A 25,621-nucleotide genomic window follows, 5' to 3' on the forward strand; every position below is an offset into this window, starting at 1 on the left:
GCCTCCCATAAATAGAAGGGAACTTTGCATGATGAATTATGGACCATATTTACTAAGTGGTGCTATTCCACAAGGCACCTTCCAGCATCGGAAGACACCTAATGCTACGGCCCCAGTGTCGGCACTACACGCCCGCCTGCGCAGCTGTTCCCCGGTCTGTGCAGAGCTGCAGGGGAAAGACGGGGGAGGCGGGGGGGGAAGAGAGGGCATGATGTCATCCGGCAGGTTCGTCCTTATTGGGTGAACCGCCGGGGGGCGTGGCCAGCGCCGCAAGGTAGGTAGTGGGCCCGGCCCCATTGAGGCGCGGTTCTTGCCCCTGCAGCGCACGCCATAGCGTGCTTCAGCAGGCAGCGGGGACCTAGCCTTACTGTGCCCTAGTAAATAGCCCTGTATGTTTTCTACATTCACACTTTGCACAAACAGTTTATTAGTCGTAGCCAAGTTCAAGAAAATAATGTCTTCTTTTTTTGTCTTCAGTCTGTTGACACTTTTTTCACCTAGCTACAAGAAAGAACACACAGTAAATGTTGCCATCAGCCTCCCGGAGTAATCCTTCTCAGGTAGAATCGCTGAAAATCCTTGCTTAGTCGGAGCGGGTCACCTCGGTGATTTCCACGTTATACTCTGCCATTTACCTTGCCAAGTGCTTCAAAGCATGACAATGAATGCAAGATTCTGGTAAAGGAAAACAATGATTGAAATCCAGCGGTACCCCATCCCAGCTTTTACTGAAGAGTCGTGAATGATTGTCCTAAGGATATCTAATGGTACATTAAAAACACTGCCCTGTTGTCTTTCAAGTGAAAATACTGCTTTAAGTCCCTCTGCCATGGCGGAACTGCCAGAAAAGGTTTCAGGTTCGGTTGTACATCTTTAATTCCGTCTGTCTGCTGGATATCAGTGATTCTCCTAAAATAAAGAAAAAGCAAATTATTACAGCAACAATGTTCAGGTAGCTGCAGAGGCTAAGATTATTTAATGGCAACTCTTATTATCTGTGATAAGCAGAGGACTTAAGCAAGATGTGCTGGGACAGATGCACAATCTGTTTCTCAAATTGGTTAGAGGCTCTTCCTTCAGTAAATAGATTAAAGTCAAAACAATCAAGAATAAATTAGGTTGGTCTTTCTTTAGTTCCCTGGGGGTACACAGAATAATAAGCTTTATATTTTGATGTACAGTATCAGTGCATAAAGTTCCCCTACATCAAATGTTTTTTTTTTTTATGTTACTACAATTTATGTAATTGCACCATGACAAAAGTAACCCCTCATTATTCCCTTCGACTGATGTCTATATGCTAAGGTGGGGGCCCAAGGACCAGTGCTATGCCACCAACGCAGTACATGGCATGCTGGCCAGACAACAGGACATGACGCCGGACCTTTTGTAACCAGAACGTATTTATAGAGAAACCCCTTCTAACACTGATATCTATATCTGCAGCCCAAACGGGAGGATCATACACATACAATCACATATCCCATAATTCGCTGAGCGGTTGTGTATCAGTCTCTCTCCCAAGTCCCCTTGACTCTGGGTTAAAAGGGGCCCAAGTGTGAGTGCCGACACAATGATGGAGCTCCTACGAAAGTGTATGTTTCTCTAGCAGGCCTGTCTCTTCGCAAAGACTTTGTTACCCTTTGTACTAAGTGCGGATCCCCTTTGTCTTTACTCATGCCTCCCTTAATCTGGTAGGCAGCTGGTCCGTTCTCAGCTCCCCTCTGAGAGTCTGTCTGTGACCTCGTCACCCAGTTCTGCAGTTATCCTTCTTATGGCCTGGTCCTAAGGGCACTCTCAAATCAGCCTGCAGTTCCTCTGAGACAGGGACTGCTCTTTCCTAGGGTCTCTGCAGTTATGATTTCCTCGTGCTCCCCACTCAACATCTTTCTTCTCAGCATTCCCTTGCTGCCCCGACCTTTGCACTGATTGGCTGTATTGTTATGTGTCCCTATCCAAGCCGCAGAGGCCTGTGGGAGTTGTAGTCCGACCGCGGCTGCTTCTCTTAGTCATTGTCTCTTTACCAGCAGCACACACACTAGAGAGGAATCAGCCAGGGGGCAGCATACATAGCTGTATCCTCTCAAGGGGGTCACACAAACATCTAGCACTAGAGGATATATTATCCCTATAACCTTGATCACCCGCAAACATACTTTTCCTTACATAGGAAATAAATACTGTACGAGGAGTGTCTTTTAATGACAACAATTCTTGTGATAGGTACTTTCCTTTTCCACTGGGTTTACTAACTGAAGCTAGGCTTCTATCAACTGAAACTTTCAGGGCATTTAATCCATAATGATCTGCTTTTCTGCATTTTACAACCTGTAAGAGTGAAATTAGTGTAGAAAATAGAGGTCTCACATGTACATTGTGCCACGGTTGGCATGCATTATAAATCTTTGGTTCACAATAAATAGAATGGCATATGTTATCAAATTCTTACTGTAGAAATATCTCCCACCTCTTGTTTATGGACCTTGTCCTGCTGGTGGATCCCATTGGCTGAGCCTGAGTTTCCAGTGATCTGTCACATAAGAAAAGGAAAACAATACTTGGTATGATATTACTAAAAGTTTAACACATATAACAACTATGTTGCACATGCATTCAGGGTAGGGTTCATTCAGTGAGCTGTAAATTATCACACAGAATAGTTAGTATAGTTTTACCATGTGGTACCCCAGATTGACACCCACATTCTAAATTCCTCAGCCTGTGCCACAGAAACATGTAAAATGCTTATTAATACAGAATAATAATACAGAATTTATCAACAAATTGAAGAAAAAAAAGTCTGCTTTTTATTTTTATATTAAAGTATAGTTTTATGTTTCAATGCAATTTGTCACCAGTTTAATAAAAAAAGAATTCCCTTAATGTTTTTGGAATATAATTCACAGAAGTCGGGCACAACTGACAGGGCAAATACATTAGAACTTCAGCATTGCAAGTTGCTCCTGTGCATAATAAGAGGCAGTGAAAATTGGTTTCATTTACCAAGGATCGTGGAAAAGCACTGTCCCAATTCAAAATGCTTCCATACAAAAGCCCACATCCACAAAACTCCATTATTGACTTAACGATGCGCTAACTTAAGTGCTGACGGGTGTCTCCAAAGTTCACTAATGCAGTGTTAAGTGCTATTTTCAGCTGCAACGGCCCTTGCGGTACTATCACGAATGTTATTGCTAATGATATGCAAAAGAGGCATTCCCTCTAACAACGCCTATCCACAGATCTCCGTTATTGTTACGGCAGAGAATTAACGTAATGTTAGTTAGCCATCCAGAACCTGAAATAGTTTTTTTTTCAGGGTCTGGATAAGTGCAAGACCACATTTAGGTATGATGTAACTATCATATAGTCCTCTGCTGTCTTCTCTACTTTTACTTTAATGAAACACCTATGCAGGGTCTGCATGGAAGTAACACCACCTTTGGGTGAGACAGGCTTAACGCAAGGCAGTGCTAATTTTGCATGGAGTTAAATCCCTGCTAATCGGATAACTAACAGCCATTGTTTTTGCATATAATTAGCTTTGTGGATTGGCGATAACCTCGGGGAGCAGAACGTCCGTTATGGATTTATGAGCTCTGACTTTTCTTATTCCGTCTGCTTGTGTCACGAAACGTTCCAAAATAGACTTGTGAAAATGTTAGGGTTTTAAAATTTTATTTGAGGGGTAGATTCACAGAGCTCCGTTAAAGCTGCGCTACTAACGTGACCTAAATACGTAACATCCGTTAGTTTCCCGCAGTTTAACGGGTATCCACAAAGCTAAATATGTGCAAAAACCACGGCCATTTGTGATCTCATTAGCATACGGTAGGTTCAACTCCATGTGAAGTTAGCACTGACTTGCGTTAGCTTCAAATAACATGGTGTTCAAACCTGTCTTACCCAAAGGTGGCGTTACGTCCATGCAGACCCTGAATAGGTTTAATTAAAGTAAAAAAAAAAAAAGAGAAGACAGGAGTGGAAACAAGCCCTGTAAATACAATATGATAGTTAAATCATACCTACCTGTGGTCTTACATGTATCCAGACCCTGTAAAATAACTACAGGCATACCCCGCTTTAAGGACACTCACTTTAAGTACACTCACGAGTAAGTACATATCGCCCAATAGGCAAACGGCAGCTCACGCATGCGCCAGTCAGCACATCCTGAACAGCAATACCAGCTCCCTACCTGTACCGAAGCTGTGCGCAAGCGGGGAGACTATAGAGCCTGTTACACATGTGTTATTTACATCAGTTATGCACGTATATGACGATTGCAGTACAGTACATGCATCAATAAGTGGGGAAAAGGTAGTGCTTCACTTTAAGTACATTTTCGCTTTACATACATGCTCCGGTCCCATTGCGTACGTTAATGCGGGGTATGCCTGTATTAAGGTTCTGGATGTGAGTAACGTCACGTTTAGCTATGACGTTAAATCCCTGTGGTAACTATAACGTAGCTCTGTGGATATGTGTTGTTAGAGGGAACGCCTCTTTTGCATATAATTAGCACTGACACCTGTAATAGTAACGCAAAGGCTCGTTACGGCTGAAAACAGCACTTAACGCATCGTTAGTGCGCTTTGAAGATCTCTTTAGCACTTAACCAGATGTCACTAACGGACTTCTGTAGATAAACCCCTAAATATTTTGCAGTCTTCAGAGGGCTTGTTGTCAAATTAGTAAACTCTCCACAAAATATTGTCCGACAGTGAGCGAAACATTGTGTTTGTGCCTTATTTACAGTATAGTGTCAGCATTAAGTGAATCTAGTGATTTTAGAGAATTAAGCAAATTAGCATGTTAAACAAAATTACATGCTAATACAAATTAATGCTTGGTGAATCTTCTGCGAACCCTGACTGAGCGGCTTTTTCGTAAAAGGGGGTAAAATCGTAAAATAAGTGTAGCGGTCATGTAAAATGGCTACAGTCATCTCTCCTGCTGACAGTAAGGCCTGGTAAGTTGTGGGCATGCCAGCAGTAATTATGGAGGTTTGCCCTCACACCCTGGTGAGGTGCCCTGTGTATGGATGGGAGTGGCCACAGGCTCTGACTCCATGGTTAGTGATGTCAGAGGTGTGTCAGTTTCCAGAGTATACATAAGGCACAGCACTGTGTCTAAAAGTTAGTTCTGGGGAGTTCTGCCAGAGTTCTGAGAGGAGTAAGAGTTATGTTATAGTAGCTGAGTAAGAAGACTGTGTCCAGGGACCTGGCACAGAGTAAAGACATCCCGGCTGGGATAGGGAATCCCTATTAAAGGAGAATTACACCTTTCAAAGGGAAGCACTGAATGATTATGAGTGGCTAGAGAAACTACTGCGAGGGGCAGCTAGCCACCTCAAGCAATAAAGATGCTCTTAACTACAAACCCTCTTGTGTACATGTGTGGAGTGATTGTACAGAGAGGAGCACCACAGAGGAGTTCCTCGCCAGGACCATCCCCAAGTGACCGAAGGGACCCTGATGAGGTGGAGGCGCTGCACTGGAACTAGGTAGGACTCAGCACACTACCTCAGCTGCCTGTCTGGACGGGTCCTCCCCACACACCATCATGCGGGAGACTCAGGAGTCCTGTTGCCAACAGGTGCACCACCAGACACTATCACACTGTAATGGGGACCGGTTAGACCACAGGGGCCAACGTGAGATTGGGTGGGTCAGGCCGGTTCACAAAAACCGTTACATTTGGAGGCGAGCTGCTGAGATCAGATCTGTCAACAGGACAGGCTCTAGCTAGGCACACTGGGAGACAGGGAGAGTGTCTGCTGCCACTCTGTGCTGCGTTGGGACGGACCTAGGGGTGGTCAGGGGCTGACAGGGTATTGTCAGTTCGCAGGGACGACCTAGGGGCCTGAAAGGAGTGAGGGGTTTGGAGCCGGGCTATAGCTGACCGAGTCACTTTGAGGTAGTGCTAGTTGGTAGGACGCCAGAAGGGATAGCCTGTTAACGTGGCCAGGAATCCTGGAGAGGGTCTGCGCTAGGCTGACCAAGAGAGGTAGACGCCCCAAGTACTGCATGGCAGAGCCAGAGTACTCTAGCCCATTCCAGACACTTACCATAGGGAGCACAGACTGGGAGGAAGGAGTTACAGCAGACACTGAGAGAGTGAGCCTAGCCTGAGGTAGTGCAACATGAGTCCAGCCTAGATCAGGTACACATGTGGTGGTGCATCTGAGCAAATCTTTATTGTACTGGTGTGGTGGCTGCCCCGCAGAGCGGAGCCCCATGTACGATAATTGGTACAAGAGCGTGACAACCCAAGGAATGGAGGATCCGCGTGGTGCGGAGAGCCCAAAATGGCGATCAGAGGCTGATGGGGAAGGCACCCGTGGCGTGCGCCCCACTGAAGAGCAAACTGTCGCCGAGCTGTCTCTAACTAATCTGCTCTGGAGTGGAGCGAAGGCTGTGGCTGCCCCGTTTTTGTCCTGTCTGGGACATCAAGGGGCCACCCTTGAAGAGTGTGAGGACATTGTGCTAACTGGGGGGGAACCCAGCGAGGAAAGCAAACAAACTGACATTTCGGACTTAAAAGTTATCCAAAATGGCGGCTCCCGCTTGCTAGGGAGACCGCGTGAGCCAGTCGCAGAAAGATATTGGCTGATGCAGGACTTGCAAAAAGCTGGCCGGGAATGGCGCGAACAGCAGAGCCCCGCCCTGATGGGGGGTATGGCGCGAAAGCTATGGCTGCGCCTTCATGGACAGTGACTCACTCGGCCCCTGTGCTGAGTCAACCGCTTAGTCTATGGGACCCTCCCCTGATTTCCACCAGGGGGAGTGACTTTCAACTATGGCCTGTGGGAATGCACCCACTGGGCCCAGGGACTGATATCCAGACGGCGCCACTACAAGAGGTAGTTCCGGCCGCGGAGGTAACGTACAAAAAGGAGGGATATTTTGCACGCAAGGCGGCTGCCAGGAGAAGGCGGGAACTAGCCACGGGAAAAGAACCTCACCCTGATGGGGAAACTGGCGCGAAAACGCCGACCGCGCCCCCCAGGACTGAGAAAGGCGTGGCCTTAATTAAGGGGCATGCTATTCCCCTGTGGGACCCGCCCATAATTGCAACCCCTGGGGGCGGGTTCCAGCTATGTCAGCGGAAGGAGGAGCCGAAGCAGGAAGTGGCTGGCCCAGCAACTTCTACCAGTCAGTTGCGAGGAACCACTGACCTGGAGAGACCCATACAGAAAGTGGTCCCTACTAAAAGAATGGCCTGCTCCTCCACTGTGGGCACTATGGTCTCCACCCAGCCCTACTCGGTACCCGGCGGGGTACTGGTAGTCAGGGTGGCCAACACCGAGATGGTGGTCGGGCTCTGCCTTCAATGCGGGCTGCCCGGAGGCATTGTTAACACAGCGGCACGTTGCCCACAATGCGGGACATTATACTTGTGGCCAATGCCGACGTTCATTCCGATCCAATCTGCTGACCCCCCGGGGGATACGGCTAGGCGCTCCGCCGAGTCCCCTGGTGCACTGTGGATCAGTCGTGCAAGTCCCGGCGAAAGGGGACTGGAGTCGATTAAATCGGCTGGGTCAGCAGCAACCGAGACGGTCGGGTCACCCCCCGACCGCACTGAAAAGAGACTATCGCCCCGATCGGTGACCCCTAAGTCGGGGAAGGGAGACTACTCGGATGAGGATCTCCGCGAGCTAGCGGAGGTGAAATCAAGGCCCAGGACAGAACCGGGGAGGACGACACCCCGTGGCGTGAGTAGCAGCCTGGAAAGCAGGGCGTCCCCCACAGATCGGCGAGCCGAGAGACGGAGTCCCTCCGCTCCAGGATATGGCGGCGACGGGCGAGAGACGCCTACACCCCTGCGGAATGGTAAGAGAAAGCCACTTACTTACCTTGCTCCGGTAGACGGTGTAGCGGAATCGAGGCCGTGCCAGGCCCAAGACGCAGGTGCGGAGAAGATACCACTTCCAGTGGAGACGACGGCGGAGCTTCTGGATGTCGTCATCGAGGAAGAGATCCCGCATGGGGGTCCAACCCAAGATGGCGGCGCTTCCGGTTCCGGAGAGGACATCATTTCCGGTTGCGACGGCGGAGCAGACGGGAAGGATGCAGCGACGCTTCGGCGATCGGGTGAAGGCCCCCGATCACCTCAAGGGCTCAAGAGCTAGATGGGCGAACTGCAGACTGAGGAGGGTGAACTATCCTCCTTGGATCAGTCCATGGACAGCCGGGAACGGGTCGTAGCCCCGTGGCGTATCCCCTCTTGCCCTTACGCCCTAGGTAAAACCCCTGCCCCCATCACCTGTTCCACGGGGTCCCCGCCTAGCCTGGAACTTGTGGACGTACCTTTGGGGGGGGGAGGAGAGACGGACTGGGGAAAGACAGCGCAGTTGCGCTACGGAGGGCATTTCTCGGGGAGGGGGAGAATTAGGTAAGGCCGCGGTAGGCCGGTGGTTGCCTCCTGCGACCAACAAAACAGAGGACAAGGCCCTGGGATCATCACGGTGGTCCGTACCACGGTCGGCACGGACATCGGGGGTATTTTCATGGGGGATGCGGAAGAGAGTGACTCAGGGGATTCACACAGGTTCAAGGAACACCGTTGGTGGGCCCCACTCTTCGAAGGTTATGTGGCCTGGATGGACCGTACGCGGTTTCTCATCCGTAGGGAGGAGATAGTAGATTTTTGGTGGGCCGAAGGAGAATTTACCCCTGAGCAAAGAGACAGGGAATTGCAGGACCGGTGGGTTAAGATTGAGCACAGGGAAATAGAGCCCATGGGCCCTGACACACTGTCAGACCCTGTGGATCCTGACGAACCCCTGTCATGGGTGTTACCTGGGAGGGCAGGTAGGGCTGACCTGACTAGGATCAGTAGAGCGGAACGGGCAATAATGGCTCGATATAAGTCTTCCCACGGGTTGGAGTACCCTTATGTCCCTGAACCCCTCATGGAGGAGATAGAAGAGAACAGAGAAAGGTGGCTTAGGGAAACCATCGAGATGTACCTGGTCAGTAAGGGGAGTGAAGTTACTGGAAGGAGGGCAGAGGACAGAATAGATCACTTGATGCGAGTGTGGAGTATAGGGAGGAATATACACAAACACAGGGTGACCTATAGGCCCGAGAGGGGACTGCCTAGGCACTATCATGTCACGGTCCTGGACATGGGTGGTAGAGAGGTTTGAAAACCTGACCCGAGTCACTATTATTAAGGGGTACTAAGGCATTATGCGGGCTCGTGGCTACTGGTCGGGGCGGGCTTGGCGAGATGTCACTGTGGTCATTTTTCTGTTATATGGTGTAATCTGTGTAATGTTAACAATTATGTTTTGTGTTACAGTGCTTCCTGGAGGAAGGTATGCAAATTTAGGTCCCAGCGAGGTCGATGGGATTCACCAGAGGGAGAATGTAGCGGTCATGTAAAATGGCTACAGTCATCTCTCCTGCTGACAGTAAGACCTGGTAAGTTGTGGGCATGCCAGCAGTAATTATGGAGGTTTGCCCTCACACCCTGGTGAGGTGCCCTGTGTATGGATGGGAGTGGCCACAGGCTCTGACTCCATGGTTAGTGATGTCAGAGGTGTGTCAGTTTCCAGAGTATACATAAGGCACAGCACTGTGTCTAAAAGTTAGTTCTGGGGAGTTCTGCCAGAGTTCTGAGAGGAGTAAGAGTTATGTTATAGTAGCTGAGTAAGAAGACTGTGTCCAGGGACCTGGCACAGAGTAAAGACATCCCGGCTGGGATAGGGAATCCCTATTAAAGGAGAATTACACCTTTCAAAGGGAAGCACTGAATGATTATGAGTGGCTAGATAAACTACTGCGAGGGGCAGCTAGCCACCTCAAGCAATAAAGATGCTCTTAACTACAAACCCTCTTGTGTACATGTGTGGAGTGATTGTACAGAGAGGAGCACCACAGAGGAGTTCCTCACCCTGACCATCCCCAAGTGACCGAAGGGACCCTGATGAGGTGGAGGCGCTGCACTGGAACTAGGTAGGACTCAGCACACTACCTCAGCTGCCTGTCTGGACGGGTCCTCCCCACACACCATCATGCGGGAGACTCAGGAGTCCTGTTGCCAACAGGTGCACCACCAGACACTATCACACTGTAATGGGGACCGTTAGACCACAGGGGCCAACGTGAGATTGGGTGGGTCAGGCCGGTTCACAAAAACCGTTACATAAGCAACAATCTTATTTTTCTGGCAAAAAAAGCATAAATCTCCAGGTCACCTGGTAAGGTAGGGGGAGCGTGTGCATGGCACGTACACGCTCCCAATCTCTTTTATGTTTGGCCAGTATTCCCCAGTCTGCAGATGTGCAGTATGCTACTTCCATTTCCAAGTGTGTTACAACTAAACCCATTTTAACCTATGAGATTTTGCTTTGAGCCACTGTCATATAAAAGTTTCACTTCAAAAACTGACAGCGTGGACTGCTGCTTTAACCTATTAAATGACTGATCAATCATGAAAATCTGAGATCACAGACAAATATAGATGACAAATGTAAAGTAAGATTAGAGGGGTCATAATGGATTTGGGGTGGAAAGGAGATGGGAAAATATAGTACATAAGAAAGCAAGTCTGGGAAACTGTAGTCACCGTATGCAAGAGGACAGTGATCACAAAGCTTGGAGCTACAAGGCTATAGAGAAGCTGAACTGTACTGAAGGGGTGAATAAAAATAGCAGTGTTACCAAGAGATGTGTGACAGAAGGCTAACCAATTATTCATTGGGAAGCCAAGAGCACAGGAGATTCATGGGGGCAGCCAGATGTTTCCATTTTATTTTCCATTCGTGCAATAAATGCAATAATAAATGAAAGCCTTGCGCTTGTAACCCTCATTTATGATGAGTTTAATAGTGTTTATAATCAATTGAATGGGGTTCTTAGAGGCACAGCTTTGTGTCTAATTACCAACAACCCAGATTCAAGGCTTGACAAAAGGTTGCTGGCCCGAAATGTTGTGTGGCAGGACGGCCTCGTGGCAGGTTCAGTAAGACGCTAAGACACTGTGTAAAGCTTTAATAGTAGTGGTTTATTAGCCACAAACAAATACATTCCGGGTGCACTATCCCTTTAAGAAAACCAAATCATAGAAATAAACACCTATTCCCTTTAGGGAAAGCTAACTACACCATAGCTTTCGCCCTCACTAACTGCATGGCCAGCTAAGGTGGTTCCCAAGCCAAAAACATGCCCTGTTATATGCCACAGTGTAACAGTCTCTGCATACAATAAAAAGGGTTTTGCTTATCTAAGTCCTTTTTGGAGCAGACATCCCTGTCTCATAACAACAAAACTGGTACAAAAAAACCCAACACTTTATTTACCATAGGGAGAAATTAGATTTTTCCTTCTAACACATATTGGTGTGTGCAGGGCCGCCAAGAGGGGGGGACAGAGGATACTGGCGTCCCGGGCCCCGTGAGTCAGGGGGGCCCAGCCGGGCGCCAGTTAAACTAAACTTTAAAAAAAAAAAAAAAGTACTGGGTCTCCCTATTGGCAGCGCCGGAAGTCAGCTGCTGGGTATGCTTCCGGCGCGCCAGCGTGAGAGGGAGGCCCGGCGGGTGCAGGAGCAGCCTCGTGGAATAGGTGCCTGCCGCTGGGCCCCCCACTGCGCATTGCCCCCCCTGCAGCATCGCTCCCACCACCAGGACACTCCCTGCGCATCGCCCCCCCCCCCCCTGCAGCACTGGGCTACCCCAGCAAGCTGCAGCATCACCCCCCTCCCTACCTGCAGGTGCCACCCCCTGCCACATGGCCCCCCCTGCAGCACCAGGCCACTCCCTGCAGCAGCGGCCCTCCCCAGCCTCATGCAGCCGGCTCCTCGCTCGGCCACCATCTTTAAATGTCCTCCCCGGCTGCAGGGCACCTCACGCAGCTGCCGCTTCGGCATTTGTGAGCACATCTGTGCGTCCGCCCATCAGGACACTCAGGGCAGCTGGCAGCAGCCAGGATACACTTCTAAATTTCCCTGCTGGGCACATGCACGAGCGCGCTCACAAATGCCGTTGGAGCAGCGACCGCGCAACGTGCCTTGCGGCTGGCCATGAGGAATTTAAAGATGGCGGCCAAGAGGACATATAAACATGGAGGCGAGGTGACTGACTGCAAGATGACCTGCGGTGAGTCATCCTGGCGACGGAGTGCCCGGTGGTGAGTTTGTCGTGGCCAAATGTTCTAACAGCAGCGGCAGCACTCAGGCAGAGTACCACCGGTCTTCCAGCAGAGAAACAGTTAAACCGCAGTCCCTCCTAGGGTGAAAGGGAATTAAGGACAGAGGCATGGTGTACATCAAATAGAGATGATAATACTACCTTTTTTAAAACAATCAGATAAGTATAAATATTTGTACTGCAAGTCATTTTTTTAATTCTTACCTTTCCATGGTAGAAACAAAACATGATTTAGAGAATTTTTGCAATCTTTAATGTCTAGCCCAGTGGTACCCAACATTTTTTTTCTCAGGGCGCCCCTAATGACAGTGCGTAGTTGCTAAGACACCCCTATAACAGGACAGGCAGTCACAGAAGATACAGAACTGAGACAGTCACAGGGAGGAGACAGTCACAGAAAACACACGCACAACAGGACAGATGAAACACATACACATACACACACACTACACGACAAAACAAGTACACACAGGACAGACACCAAGTCTCACCTCTCCCCCGCCCATGCTGCTTCATCTTCTGCTTGGCCACACCCCTCAGGCTCCACACACAACCTCCTGATTGGTTGCATTACTCAACAGCAGCCAATCAGGATTGAGGAAACTGGCCAGCCCCTTAGTAACTGCTCTGCTTTCTCCCTGCTCTGGGAGATGGAGGAAAGCCCCCTGCCCCCTTTGACCCTCTCACGGAACCCCAGGATGTCGTGAGAAGACATGTTTTCTAAACTAGAGATTTTCTGCATTGTATCTGCATGAGGGTTGTACCTGAGACTTCTCCGAGCTGCTTCTCATGGCTTCCATTAGTTTCTCCACTTGGTGACCCTGATCCAAAGCAATTCGGAGGGCGTCTTCAGTGCTAACCAAGCGATGCTGTAACCGTAGGACTTCTGACGCAGTGGAAGGGTCTATTAGGGAGTAACGCCTCTGATCTGATACCGATCTCTCTTTATCCTGGTGTATCAAGAGGAAAACATACAGTAAAAAACCTCAGATAAACACCTGTTAAAAAATTATTTGCCCATATTTACTAAGTATTGCTAAGACACATGGCAGCTTACAGACCATTCACTTAAATTGGACATAAGGTGTCTTATGGTCAGCCTATGGTATGCCGACAGCTTTCCCGAGACCCAGGTCTAGAGACGCCACCAAGTGAGGAGGGGTGTTGGCTGGTGACTGGTGACCGGTGTTAGGGGAGACTCCAGGTTCTCACAATAGGAGAGAAAATTACATCACATACTTACTAGAAGGGGAATTGGAAATATGTAACTTTTGCTACCTCTTAGAGAGAGAGAAAGAGAGAGGTGCATGTATTTGAACATTTGTCAGTATAATGAATTGGCTAAATTAAAATTAATGCAAATCTGCATGAATCTAGTAATACTACAACTAATCAAAGTAAATTGCTTGGGTTAAAATCCAGTTAAAATCCAGAATCTAGATTGTGTAACACTCTAACCCATGTTCTTGATTGTGGGGTAAATAATTATAGCACTTTCCATGGACACATGACACTTAACATGGCAAGTCACTCAAGATCCTGCTATAATACAATTTTCTTTTACAAATCACATAACAATTTTATTCTAATCTTCATCTCATATTGAATTTGTTTTACATACAGAAATTGTAATGTAATATGTTTGGGCTGAAGTGGGAATGTCACTCCATTTTTAAAGCAGGTGAACCTGGTCACAGTGTCAGCTCCGTGTGACCTTGGATTGTAAGCTCTATGGACGAGGGACTCATTCTATGTACAGCACAGCACATATTATTTTCTAAATATTGTCTACAAACTCCAGATCACATTTTTTTAATTTACATGGACGGATAATCTCACCACTAGAGGGCCACTGTTGTCTGAATGAATTAAAAGTGTGAACACCAGCCAACTGTAAAACCCAACCTTATTTGTGGAGAAGTCTCACAGTATATCCACAATCATAAATCTTCAACATCTTTCTCATTACAGCAACTGCAGGGATAAAAACCTACTAAGAAACCCCCCAAAGAAACCTCCTAAAGAAGGAAGAGGAATGCCATCAACATACTACTAGCACCCCAGATCCATAAGAAATAAAGTTACAATGAACATAATCTAAATAAATATATATATTTTTTATATTATATACAGAAAAACAATGCAGACAAACCTATAACATCATTCATAAACAGCATACAGTAAATAGCCCACAACAACTGCAGGTGTATTAATAAAGTGCGAAACCGCTGAGTTTTTTGGCACTGGTGTTGATTTGTTGCCGAATTCATTGGATCTTTATTGACCATATGTAAAAATATTATCTACTGGGACCCAGGTCACCATTTGAATCCACGGCGGTACCAGACGTTATTGCACCCGTTAATGCGTCAGCTTTGCAGGAACGACACGTGCGTTAAGGAAAAGGTGCGCACGTTATCATTTGTTTCAATGGAGCTGCGTCAAATCTCGGGCCAGCTTTGACTTACAGTGTCGCATTAATGGCTGCAATAATGTCTGCTACATCTGTACGGAGAAGCAGTTGTGCTCCCACTTAATTAACAAAGAGCGAGCAACACACACTGCGGTTTTGCTATTGTGTACAATGTAATGATTTCTTATGGATCGGGAGGGCTGGTAAATTGAGGAAGTTTCTTTTGGATTTGTCTGTGTTGTCGTTACCCCTTCCAGCATTCCAGCTTGTTTGCACTTGCTGTGCATGCCGTTGATCCTGTGTATGTGTGCTGGGTTTGTGGGCGTTAAAACTATTCAATCTAAATCATACTAAATCATAACTCCGTGCCCAGGACAAACTTGAAAACGAGAGGTAACTCTCAATTGATTACTTCCTGGTAAAACATTATATAAATAAATAAATACGGTATATCAGATATTAGTCAATTGATTAAAAAAATGATGATGTAAAGAATAATTGTTATAAAAATGATACAATGCGCAATAAGTTTGAATGGCAGCATTGCAATCTATTGTGCCGTTATTCCAGCATAGATAAACATGTGGAGGCTGCATCAATGGGCCAGATGCACCACACTCTCTCTTTCATTTCAGTGTCCGGATGCAGCTAACCTTTAGGTAAGGCAGGCGTAATGCAACTGATGTGAAGCTAAGGCAAGGTAGTGCTAATTTAACATGGTGTTAAGCCTATTTTAAGGAGATAACCAACAGCCGTTCGTTTTGCATATATTTAGCTTAGTGCAAACCAATTAAACTCAGGGAAAATAATATCCGTTACGTATTTGGTCACGTTATTTGCACTGATGTAACGGAGCTTTGCGCATCAGAGTTTGGCTCTAATTCAGATTTCAATGCACCAGTTTGAAGAGGAAAGAAAAGGACCTCAACATGTACAGCTTCAAAGAGAGAAGGGAGAGAGGGGATACCATGGAAACTGTCAAATATATCAAGGGCTTCAACGAGGTACCGGAGAGGAATAAGAGGTCATGCTGTGAAGCTGGAGGGTGGCAGGATCAGGGGAAATGTGAGGAATTGCTACTTCATGGAAGGGGTGGTAGATTCTTGGACTAGCCTCCCAACACCGGCGGTGTAGGTTAATCCAGTAAGAGAAAGATAAAATGCTTGGGATAGGCATAAGGATATCCTAAATATGAGAGAAAGCCAAGGATCTAACAGGGACGGAGGTCTCACAGCAGATAGGAAGATGGTCAGACTAGGGGGGCCAATAGGTTCTTGTCTGCCATCAATTTCTGTACCAATAATGGGACATATGTAAGAGCTACATGATGCACATATTATAAAGGGGTATATCAAATACTGCTTCAGTGTACAGTGGTTTTTAACCTTTCTGTGGCATAATATTTTTGGTCAGAGCTGAGGTGTAAAGACCACAAAAAGATGCCCTGATTATAATTTTACTCACCATAATCATTAGTGTTTCTCTTAATACTCTGATTTCGTCTTTGAGTTTCTGCTCCTTCAATCTCCAGTCAGCTCTATGCACCTCTCGGCTCAAGTCTTTCTCAGGCCCCGGCGAGTGACGATTGGACTCCAAGAGCAAAACTCGCAGGTCATTTAAATTTCTGAAATACCAGGAGATAGAAGACACTTTTCAAACATCGAGGCGGAGCATAAGTACAAAGACATAAAGTCAAATATATCAACTTAGAGAGTTATTTACTAAACTAGGTCAAAACCAGTGCGAAAAGAACAGCACCATATTAACCCGTGTGGCTGATTTTCCAGGAGAGACCCGATGGGCCGCTGAACATGATTGAAATGGAAATGGAACCCCTTCCTCTCCGGTCACTGGGATCCAGTTGCAAACATGTGATCACTACCCCAAGTGGCCACCTGGTCGCAATCCTGGAAGATCGTGGCAGTCTTCCGGACCCGAAAAGGTTTGTCAAAGAAAAAGTGCCATTGAATGTAATTGGACATTTTCCTTGGATAATTCTGATGCAATTCTTTTGCACTGTTTTTGTAAATGGTTGTTATAAAGAATGAAAGTCCTTCAACAAAATGGAGCACAGTGTGATTTTATTATAATCACGGCCTCTTTTTACAGCATGTATTCCCTTTATTTAATCTGTTTGCTGCCTGTAAACCAAAGAAATGCGGCAGAGTGGTGTTAAATTTGCTCAGTCCTAACGTCTCTGAACCAGTGGTCGAAGTGTCTTAAAAAAGTGGTGGTACTGTGTCTGATTTCAAGGTATTCTAAACCTGTTACATTGGATTTACTCTTTACACACCACTTTAGAAATATGGTTATTATTATCCTTTATTTGTAAATCGCCAACATATTCAGCAGTGCGGTACAGTGGGGGTGCAGAGTTATGTATCTATATATATAAAACTGAAAATGTTGTTTGTGAGTCTTTGTAGGCCATTTGATTGGTCCGTCGGTCCGCCCGCCCTCCCATGGCTCTCATTGGCCGGTGTGTCTCGCCCCCCCCACCCCGTGTGTCCTGCCCCCCCATGGCTCTCATGGCCGCCCCTGCCTTTCACCCGCCCTCCCGCCCCTGCCTTTCACCCAACCGCCGCCCGCCCTCATGCCCCTGCCTTTCATCCACCCGCCCTCCCATCTCTGCCTTTCACCCGCCCGCAGCCCCCACTACCACCGCCCTCCCGCCTCTGCCTTTCATCCACCCGCCGCCCGCCCTTCCGCTTCTGCCTTTCAAACCCCTGCCTTTCACCCGCCCGCCCCTGCCTTTCACCCGCCCGCCCTTCCGCCTCTGCCTTGCACCACCCGCCTGCCTCTGCCTTTCACCCCCCGCCCGCCCTCCCACCTCTGCCTTTCACCCCCCGCCCGCCCTCCCACCTCTGCCTTTCACCCCCCGCCCACCCTCCCACCTCTGCCTTTCACCCCCCGCCCACCTCTGCCTTTCACCCCCCGCCCGCCCACCTCTGCCTTTCACCCGCCACCCGCTTCTGTCTTTCACCCACCCACCGCACTCCCGCCTCTGCCTTTCACCCACTCGCCGCCCGCACTCCTGCCACCCTCCCGCCTTTCACCCACCCGCCGCCCACACTCCCGCCTCTGCCGTTCGCACACCCGCCACCTCACACTACTGCACCCCACAGCCGCCGCCCACACTCAGACACCTGCCGCCCGCAGAGCACCCACCCACCACACTCGACACACACCCGCCACCTCTCACACACCCGACACACTCAACACACACCTGCCGCCTCCCTCCCCTACGCACCAACATCACTGACCAGCCGCCGCACCCACTCACCATACACCCGCCGCCTCCCACTCTCTCACACCCTAGCAGGACCCCCATCCACACCCAGCACTCACTACCCACCCGCCACCCGTTCTGAACACCCACCCGACGCCTCACACCCGCTCACACCCAAGCGGGACACACACCTCACATTTTTCCATCACTTATGTCACCAAAATATACATTGCACTGTGGTGTCTTTACAATAAACCCTTTTTAAACAACATCGTATTACATTTTCTTCCATGTTTCTTTTCAACATCATTATACAACCTTTCCACCAAATAGTCAACCTATTGTTCCCCTATTTATAAATAATACTACTGTACCTATTACGGATTTACATCCCGAGCAACGCCGGGTATATCAGCTAGTATTAGATAAACGGAATGACATACAAGTAAGGACAGAGCAGCACAAACAGATATAGAAGGTAATGAGGTCTCTGCTCCTGAGAGGTTACAACCGAGAGGAAATAAGGGGCAATGTTGAACCAAGAGGTAAAGTGGCTGCTCAATGTGGGGGTGGAGTATACCTCAGGGTGGGGTATGGGCTAGCCGCACTACTGGATCTATTAAGGTTTGAGGGGGTGGATGTTAGGGGGTGTTAGCATGGAGTTTGGTCCAGCCGCACAGCTGGCACTAATAGGGTTGGTGGGTGGATATTAGGAGTATGCCAGATAGGCTCCCTTAAAAAGGTGAAACTTTAGAGAGTTTTTGAATATCTGAAATATTAATACTGTAAAAACAGAAAGGGAAACAGAAAGAACATTGGCTTTATTTTAATAAATCTCTAATGATAAAGACATTTTTTTTAGTTTGCAAATAAAAAGTAGTACTGTAGTTCTATTGCTCTGTAAATAAAAATATGACCACTGTCATTAAGTGAGAAATAATATGGCTGTTGGTGTACAGAACATATATGCATTAAACCTCTATGTCTCAACAACGTTGTAATGATTGATTTTGTGGACAACTGTCGGTCATTACGAAGTACCAAAGAACAAAACAAATGACATATCTACAGAGCCAGGAGGCTCCTGTGTGAAAGCATGTGATCCTGGTACTCCGGTAGCTCACCAGGTAAGGTTTACAAAGAGCTTAGCAGGGAAAATTGCAGAGCTTTCATGGAAAGTAGTAGGAAAGAAAAGTTTACCCTTTTTTAGATGGGTAAACATCTGTGCACTATTTCTTTCAGTGGGTTGGGATCACTCACCTCTCTTTCTTGAGCACATCTTGGCTGATCATGACAAACTGTCCAGAGGAATCGTGGGATTTCCTAGAAAGAGCTTCTAGTTCCACTTCCAGCTTCTTATTGTCCTTCGCTAGTGAATCTACCTTCTTGTCTCCTGACTTGCATTTGTTTTCTAGCGCTGCTCAGAAAAGTAAAAGAATGAATGCAATTAAAAATGCGATTACTAAAAGATTTGCTCTTATAAAAATGTATTTGGCTTTGAACTTAAATAAAAGAAACTTTAAAGAAATATTGATGATAGTTTATCTTGAAATGTAATTGAATAATTTGCGGAATATCTAACTTGACAAAAGCATAATAACATGAAAGACCCTCTATGTTATGCCTATGGGGCTACAATATCTAGTAAGTTTATGTGAAAGATTAGTAGTTGCCTAAATCAATTGATAATGCCGATTTGCAGTATAGAAAATAGTACTGGGAATCACGCATATCAATTATACACACTCATTATCGCAGAGTGACACTCTTGACTGCATTTATTTCAATTAGTGTTTTCCCCCAAAAGATAGCATTAGTTCATGTATTTTTGTTATGTTAGTCATATCTCTCGTATTTACAGTGCTTCGTTATTGGTTAGGATAGGTGCAAGGTACAATGGACAGACTGCATTGGTAAATTGTCTCTAATATTCAATTAGTTTGTATGTTTCAATTTAGAAACCATTGCAGCATGGTCTAAGTCAAACGATCTAATGTACATTTATCATGATTATCATAGAAAAATGTATTACATTCCGGAGGCACTAAATTCTGATTTAGAATACTCACATTGGACAATATTTAGTACGCGTTCTTCTGCTATAACTCACCTTCCGGTGCTGGAAGACAGCTTCACTTATATGCCTGCAATGGCCTCCAGTGCCGGAAATGTGTCTTCTGGCAGAAGACTGCTGGGTAAGTATGGCCTACTTTGTCTATCACACAACAAAATAATGCAACATAAACAGCTCTGATAATCCAAGAGAGCCTCACCATTTACTTGGGCCCGTAGTGTTTCGACATGGGCAGACATGGACAATGCTTCTTTGTCTCGCTTGCTGAGTTTGAGTTGTAGCTCTTAATCAAAAAGAAATAAAAATTACAACCAGCTGAAAACATACCGATTACCGCCCGATCGCAAAATCATTTGTACTCTTCCATTATACAATATAGTTAACATTTCTACTCGCCATCTGTTTTTGGAGGAGTGTAGATTTGTGGCTGGGTGTGATACCTTTTGTTGGGACTGGCAAAAGAGTTCTTCGTAGTTTAAATTATATTGTACAAAGCTTGAAAAAAAAAATTCTTCATGTGGCCATGCAGAAACTTGTGATGTTTCAAACGATTCATACACTATCAATACGATCAAATAATCAAATAAAGATATACATACATTTTAGCTATGAAGAACTCTCCCAATGATCCTTTAAAATGTATCACAAGCTACAGCCGTTCTACTCCAATATTCCAAGACTCAATGCTATACCCATGTTTTAACCTCAGTTGCATAATGCAAATGTGTATTAAACTCGGTGAAAATAAAATGTAAGGTATTATTTTATATTAGGAATCCTGGAATCAATAACATCCATTCTAGAAGCATATTCACATCTTCTGTGGACATATGTTATTCAAGCTGCTAGGAGTGGGAACAGATTTGTGGCGATGATATGCCCCCGTCAAAAAATGCCAACACCACAAAATGAAAATGTGAGAAATAAAAGCTTGGCATCTCCTGCAGGATTCCTGGGGTTGCATATTGAATTTGTGCTCATTACAAGGACACCAGTGGTGCTCTTGACCTTCAGAATAGTTTCATTGTTGTACAGATAAAGTTACTTTGCCTTACTTGTCAAGAGCAGTGCTGGAATATATCAACCCTGAAAATAAAGGCAATTAGAGGAAACTAAAAGGTGCACTAATTGTCCAGAATCAGCCCCAATCCCCGCTGTAAATTAATATGCTATAATTGAGTATGATTGTCTGTGAAATGGTAAATATATGTTTTAAAGTTGTATCTCTCCTCCCCTGGATAAAGATTTTTGCATCACATTTCAGTGTATGCTGGCGAACTAACCTTTTCTAAATTAATCAAATGTGTGTGTGACCCGACCTTGTTTTTTTATTTAACTGTACACACCAACCATGCCTAAAGAACTCACATCACAAACACATTACAGGCATACCCCGCATTAACGTACGCAATGGGACCGGAGCATGTATGTAAAGCGAAAATGTACTTAAAGTGAAGCAGTACCTTTTCCCACTTACCGATGCATGTACTGTACTGCAATCGTCATATACGTGCAGAACTGATGTAAATAACGCATGTGTAACAGGCTCTATAGTCTCCCCGCTTGCGCACAGCTTCGGTACAGGTAGGGAGCCGGTATTGCTGTTCAGGACGTGCAGACAGGCGCATGCGCGAGCTGCTGTTTGCCTATTGAGCGAGATGTACTTACTCGCGAGTGTACTTAAAGTGAGTGTACTTAAACCGGGGTATGCCTGTACTGAGGCTTTAATTTGCTTCATAATTTAAATTATATCTGCAAACTTTTGCATTTTATGCTCTCAAATCCTACTTTAAATAGTATAATGGCAAATTGACTTCGATCAACTACTTTGGTTCGCAATGTGTTGCATTGCTTTGTGGCAGCAAAGCAGTAAAATAAAGCTGTAAATTATAGCTACAAGGCATTGGCTAAGCTTTAAACCTCCCACTAATACAGGTAACATTCTTCTGACAGCTGCAAACAAATGTAAACAAAATGTTTGCATAATTATATATATAATGCAAACAAAATGTGATAAAGTTGTTAGATTGCTTAAGTATAAGGATCAATAGCTTAAGAAGTAGAATCTCCAAATTATAAGCAAAGGAATAGTGTCTCAAGACAGCTAAAATAGATAAGCTGACAATACTCCGGAATAGACGGTGCATAAAAAGCCTGATTGACTCACCAGTTGAAGAGAAGGTAAAGATGAGACATAATTGACAATATACAGTCAAATTATTATTATGTTTATAGAGTAAAAATGTGGAACTTGCAAAATGTGACCAAGTACACAGAGAAACAAAATTGAATGTATAGACAAGATACGTATATTATTGTGGAAGATTGTAAACAAATGTCACGTGCAAGCTTCTAAGATTCCCAATAAAAAAAAAGATGTAAGAAAAAAAAAAGAAAAATTACAGGTAACATGAAAGTTGCCTAAAACTGGATACCTTCCATTGTCTGTTTCACTTTTATCCTTTCTTCAGAAAAATCATTTGTTCCCATCTGAAAGAAAAAAAGATAAATGTAGGTAAATCCTTTCCCATGACCAATGAAATTGGAATTGAGCTTGGTCACTGATCTCCTCTATTGTCCGCACATAGGGGTCTATGTAACAAAGCCATTTTGAAGAATTTATCATTTTCATTCTCTATCTAAGTAGAAGTACTCTGCTCCAATTTTGCCCCACTCAACTCAACTAGCAGAGTGTTGGTAGGAAGCTGGGGAGGAGTTACCTGGTGCACCGGTTATTATAAGAGGCATTAACTTCTGCGCCTCTGTGTATTTCTTTTTCTCCCGTCTGTCTCTATGTCAACAAAGCTGCCACGTTTTTGGGTGGCGCAACTTTCTGGCTTCCAACAATCGGCGGCAGATGTAAGAATCGATTTCTTACATTTGACGCAACTGTGCTCTGCAAAATAAGAGTACTACAGTTTTCTCCGGATCGATATGTACTGTAGGGGATCATTCATTGAACAGCGATAGTGCCGATCAAGGCGCTATCACATGTAAACACCAATTCGAGTCAACCGGCGTTTTCATGTTATAATGCCCCGATCTGCAATCTCGCAGTTTAATGAATGACCCCCACAAACCTCACAGGATTTATTGCTGCTTCCGAGGCACTTAAAAACATGCCTGAGGTATTCTTTACACTCCTGGTGTGGTAACCCATGTCCGTGGTGCCTCAACAGCTGGGCAAATATTAAAATAATTTTGAACACAATAGAGAAATAAAACATTTTGTGCAAAAGAAAACGAATTCTTGGTTGAAACATTTCGAGATCAGGGGAACAATGGAATATCCCAACTGAGTTCTCATACCAAACTGTACTTACCTGTGTAAAATAACTACCCTCTAAGTACAGGAGTCAAAGTGACTTGAAAAGTAGTGGCACTGTGCCGGACTTTGTTTGGAACATATTTTAGAAAGAGTTTATGCTTAAAAAACAAACGGAGAGAAAGACTTCCTAAAATAAAGCCACTTTTCTTTACCTAGATATTGAAACTGTACAAATAATAAAAAATAGTGGTCCTATGGAGTGATAAAAAATATAGTGATACTTAATAACTATTACCATCCCACTTCAACCCCTCTGTATCCAGTTCCCTGGGCTGAGTTTAAGAACTCAAACATATTTTCTTCTATTGTGTCAGTGTTAGACTAAACAACGTATTAGTCAAGTTACTTATCAACTGATGCAAGATTAGATTTCCAGGGAATTTTATGCCATCTCTGACTCTAAACGAAAACGTGCATTTACGATTTTTAGATCAGTCTCGTTGTAGCTTTACATTTAAAGAGACAAGTGCCAAGGGGAGACAGGAAAGAAAAGATGTGCTCAAGTCATTTAAGAATATTTCTATCTATAGGTACCAGCGTTGTGTAACAGCAACTGGTATCCATGTGTTAAAACCATAAGCTGAAATGAAAATCATAAATATTACAAAGAAGCACAGTTTCTAAATGCCTGAAACATTTAGTATGCAACAATGTAATTTGTGGGTTACAAAATAACTATTATAGAAACCAATGTTAATAGAAAATACATGTAAATATGCAAAATGATTTTACAAAATCATCTATCGCCAGCTTAAACCTATTAAACATATCACTGACATTGGTCCAATTTGTTCATATGTGTAAATGCTCCGTTAACCTTTAACCTTCTGTGCTATACTCTCCCATTATCGATATCTCTCTCTCTCTCGCTCATAGTTCATTTTCCAAGATTTTTCTCACGAACCTAGCAAACTTGCAATCGATAAACCTAAGACAAAATTGCTACTAAGGAAACACTTATTGCGTGCCTCAGACATTCTAGAAGTGTTTAATGAATACGGCGAGATGTGTTTCTTAGGAATATTGCCCTGTATGTCTTTAAAAAAAATCCAATCTGGTAGAGGGGGGGGAGAGGTTAAAGTATGCTTGGAGGGGCACTATTTAAATTGAGTAAATACAAAGTAAATGGTGGATACAAAAAAAAAATACAGGAGGGTTATGTCCACAAAGTGACAGATTCAATTTGAAAATGTAGCTAGTACGACCGTTTAAATACGATTAGAGCACATACAGGAGACGTAATAAAACACCACATTTTATAACTGATAACCGATAATGGCGTTTTGGGGCAGAAACCGACATTTTCACACAAATTTGCATCATGCCGTATTCATTAATCCCTTATCGTATGTCCAAACCGTACGGAAATTGCCTTTTTTTAACGTGGTCTGGTTTCTGGCTATGCAATTCCATGCAACATGCAGAACACCATTATATATTTATTAAGATGCAAGATTGCAGGAGAGGTAAAGAGAGAGGAGGAGGGGGAGAGGGAGGGCAGTAGGGAAAGAAAGAGAAGGGGGAGAGGTGGTAGAGAGAGAAAAGGTGGTGAGAGGGAATGAGAGGGAGGGTGGTAGGGAAATAGAGAGGAGGGGGAGAGGGGTGGCAGTAGGGAAAGAGAGAGAAGGTTGGGGATGGTGGTAGAGAAAGAGAGAGAAGGGGCAGGAGAGAGAGGGTTGTAGGGGAAGAGAGAGAGGAGGAGGAGAGGGAAGGAGGGGGAGAGGAAGGGGGAAGAAGAGGGAGTTTGAAGGAGGGGTAGAGGGAGGGTGGTACGGAAATAGAGAGGAGGGGAGAGAGGGTGGTAGGGAAAGAGAGAGAAGAAGGCGGAGAGGAGGGTGGTAGGGAAAGAGAGAGAGAAGAAGGGGGAGAGGGAAGGAGGTAGGGAAATAGAGAGGAGGGGGAGAGGTTGGGCAGTAGGGAAAGAGAGAGAAAAAGGGGGAGAGGGAGGGTGGTAGGGAAATAGAGAGGAGGGGGAGAGGTTGGGCAGTAGGGAAAGAGAGAGAAGGAGGGGGAGAGGGAGGGTGGTAGGGAAATAGAGAGGAGGGGGAGAGGTTGGGCAGTAGGGAAAGAAAAAGAAGGAGGGAGAGGGAAGGTGGTAGGGAAAGAGAAAGAAGGCGGGGGAGAGGGAGGGTGGTAGGGAAAGAGAGAAGAAGGCGGGGGAGAGGGAGGGTGGTAGGGAAAGAGAAAGAAGGCGGGGGAGAGGGAGGGTGGTAGGGAAAGAGAGAAGAAGGAGGGGGAGAGGGAGGGTGGTAGGGAAAGAGAGAAGAAGGGGTAGAGGGAAGGAGAGGGAGAGGGAGGGTGGTAGGGAAATAGAGAGGAAGGGGAGAGGGAGAGCAGTAGGGAAAGAGAGAGAAGGGGGAAGGAGAGGGAAGGTGGTAGGGGAAGAGAGAGAGAAGGAGAGGGAGAGGGAAGAAGAG

The 25,621-nt window shown here is 45.7% G+C and overlaps 1 protein-coding gene across 3 annotated transcripts in view; it reads right to left on the reverse strand.

The window, feature by feature from the left end:
- Positions 1 to 319: 319 nt before the first annotated feature.
- The window catches only part of CLIP2 (CAP-Gly domain containing linker protein 2), a 153,553-nt gene continuing 128,251 nt past the window's right edge, over positions 320 to 25,621 (reverse strand). For 2 of the 3 annotated variants that reach the window (XM_075589975.1, XM_075589977.1), the window contains 7 exons: positions 22,312 to 22,366; positions 20,076 to 20,159; positions 19,063 to 19,219; positions 16,038 to 16,197; positions 12,925 to 13,110; positions 2,450 to 2,530; positions 320 to 909 (listed from right to left, as the gene is read on the reverse strand). In XM_075589975.1, the coding sequence (XP_075446090.1) occupies positions 898 to 909; positions 2,450 to 2,530; positions 12,925 to 13,110; positions 16,038 to 16,197; positions 19,063 to 19,219; positions 20,076 to 20,159; positions 22,312 to 22,366 (735 nt within the window). In that variant the 3' untranslated portion in view covers positions 320 to 897. The remainder of the gene's footprint in view (positions 910 to 2,449; positions 2,531 to 12,924; positions 13,111 to 16,037; positions 16,198 to 19,062; positions 19,220 to 20,075; positions 20,160 to 22,311; positions 22,367 to 25,621) is intronic. The other variant, XM_075589976.1, reaches the window with a different exon arrangement.

Source organism: Ascaphus truei, chromosome 3 (genome assembly GCF_040206685.1).
Source record: "Ascaphus truei isolate aAscTru1 chromosome 3, aAscTru1.hap1, whole genome shotgun sequence".
Lineage (NCBI taxonomy): Eukaryota > Metazoa > Chordata > Amphibia > Anura > Ascaphidae > Ascaphus > Ascaphus truei.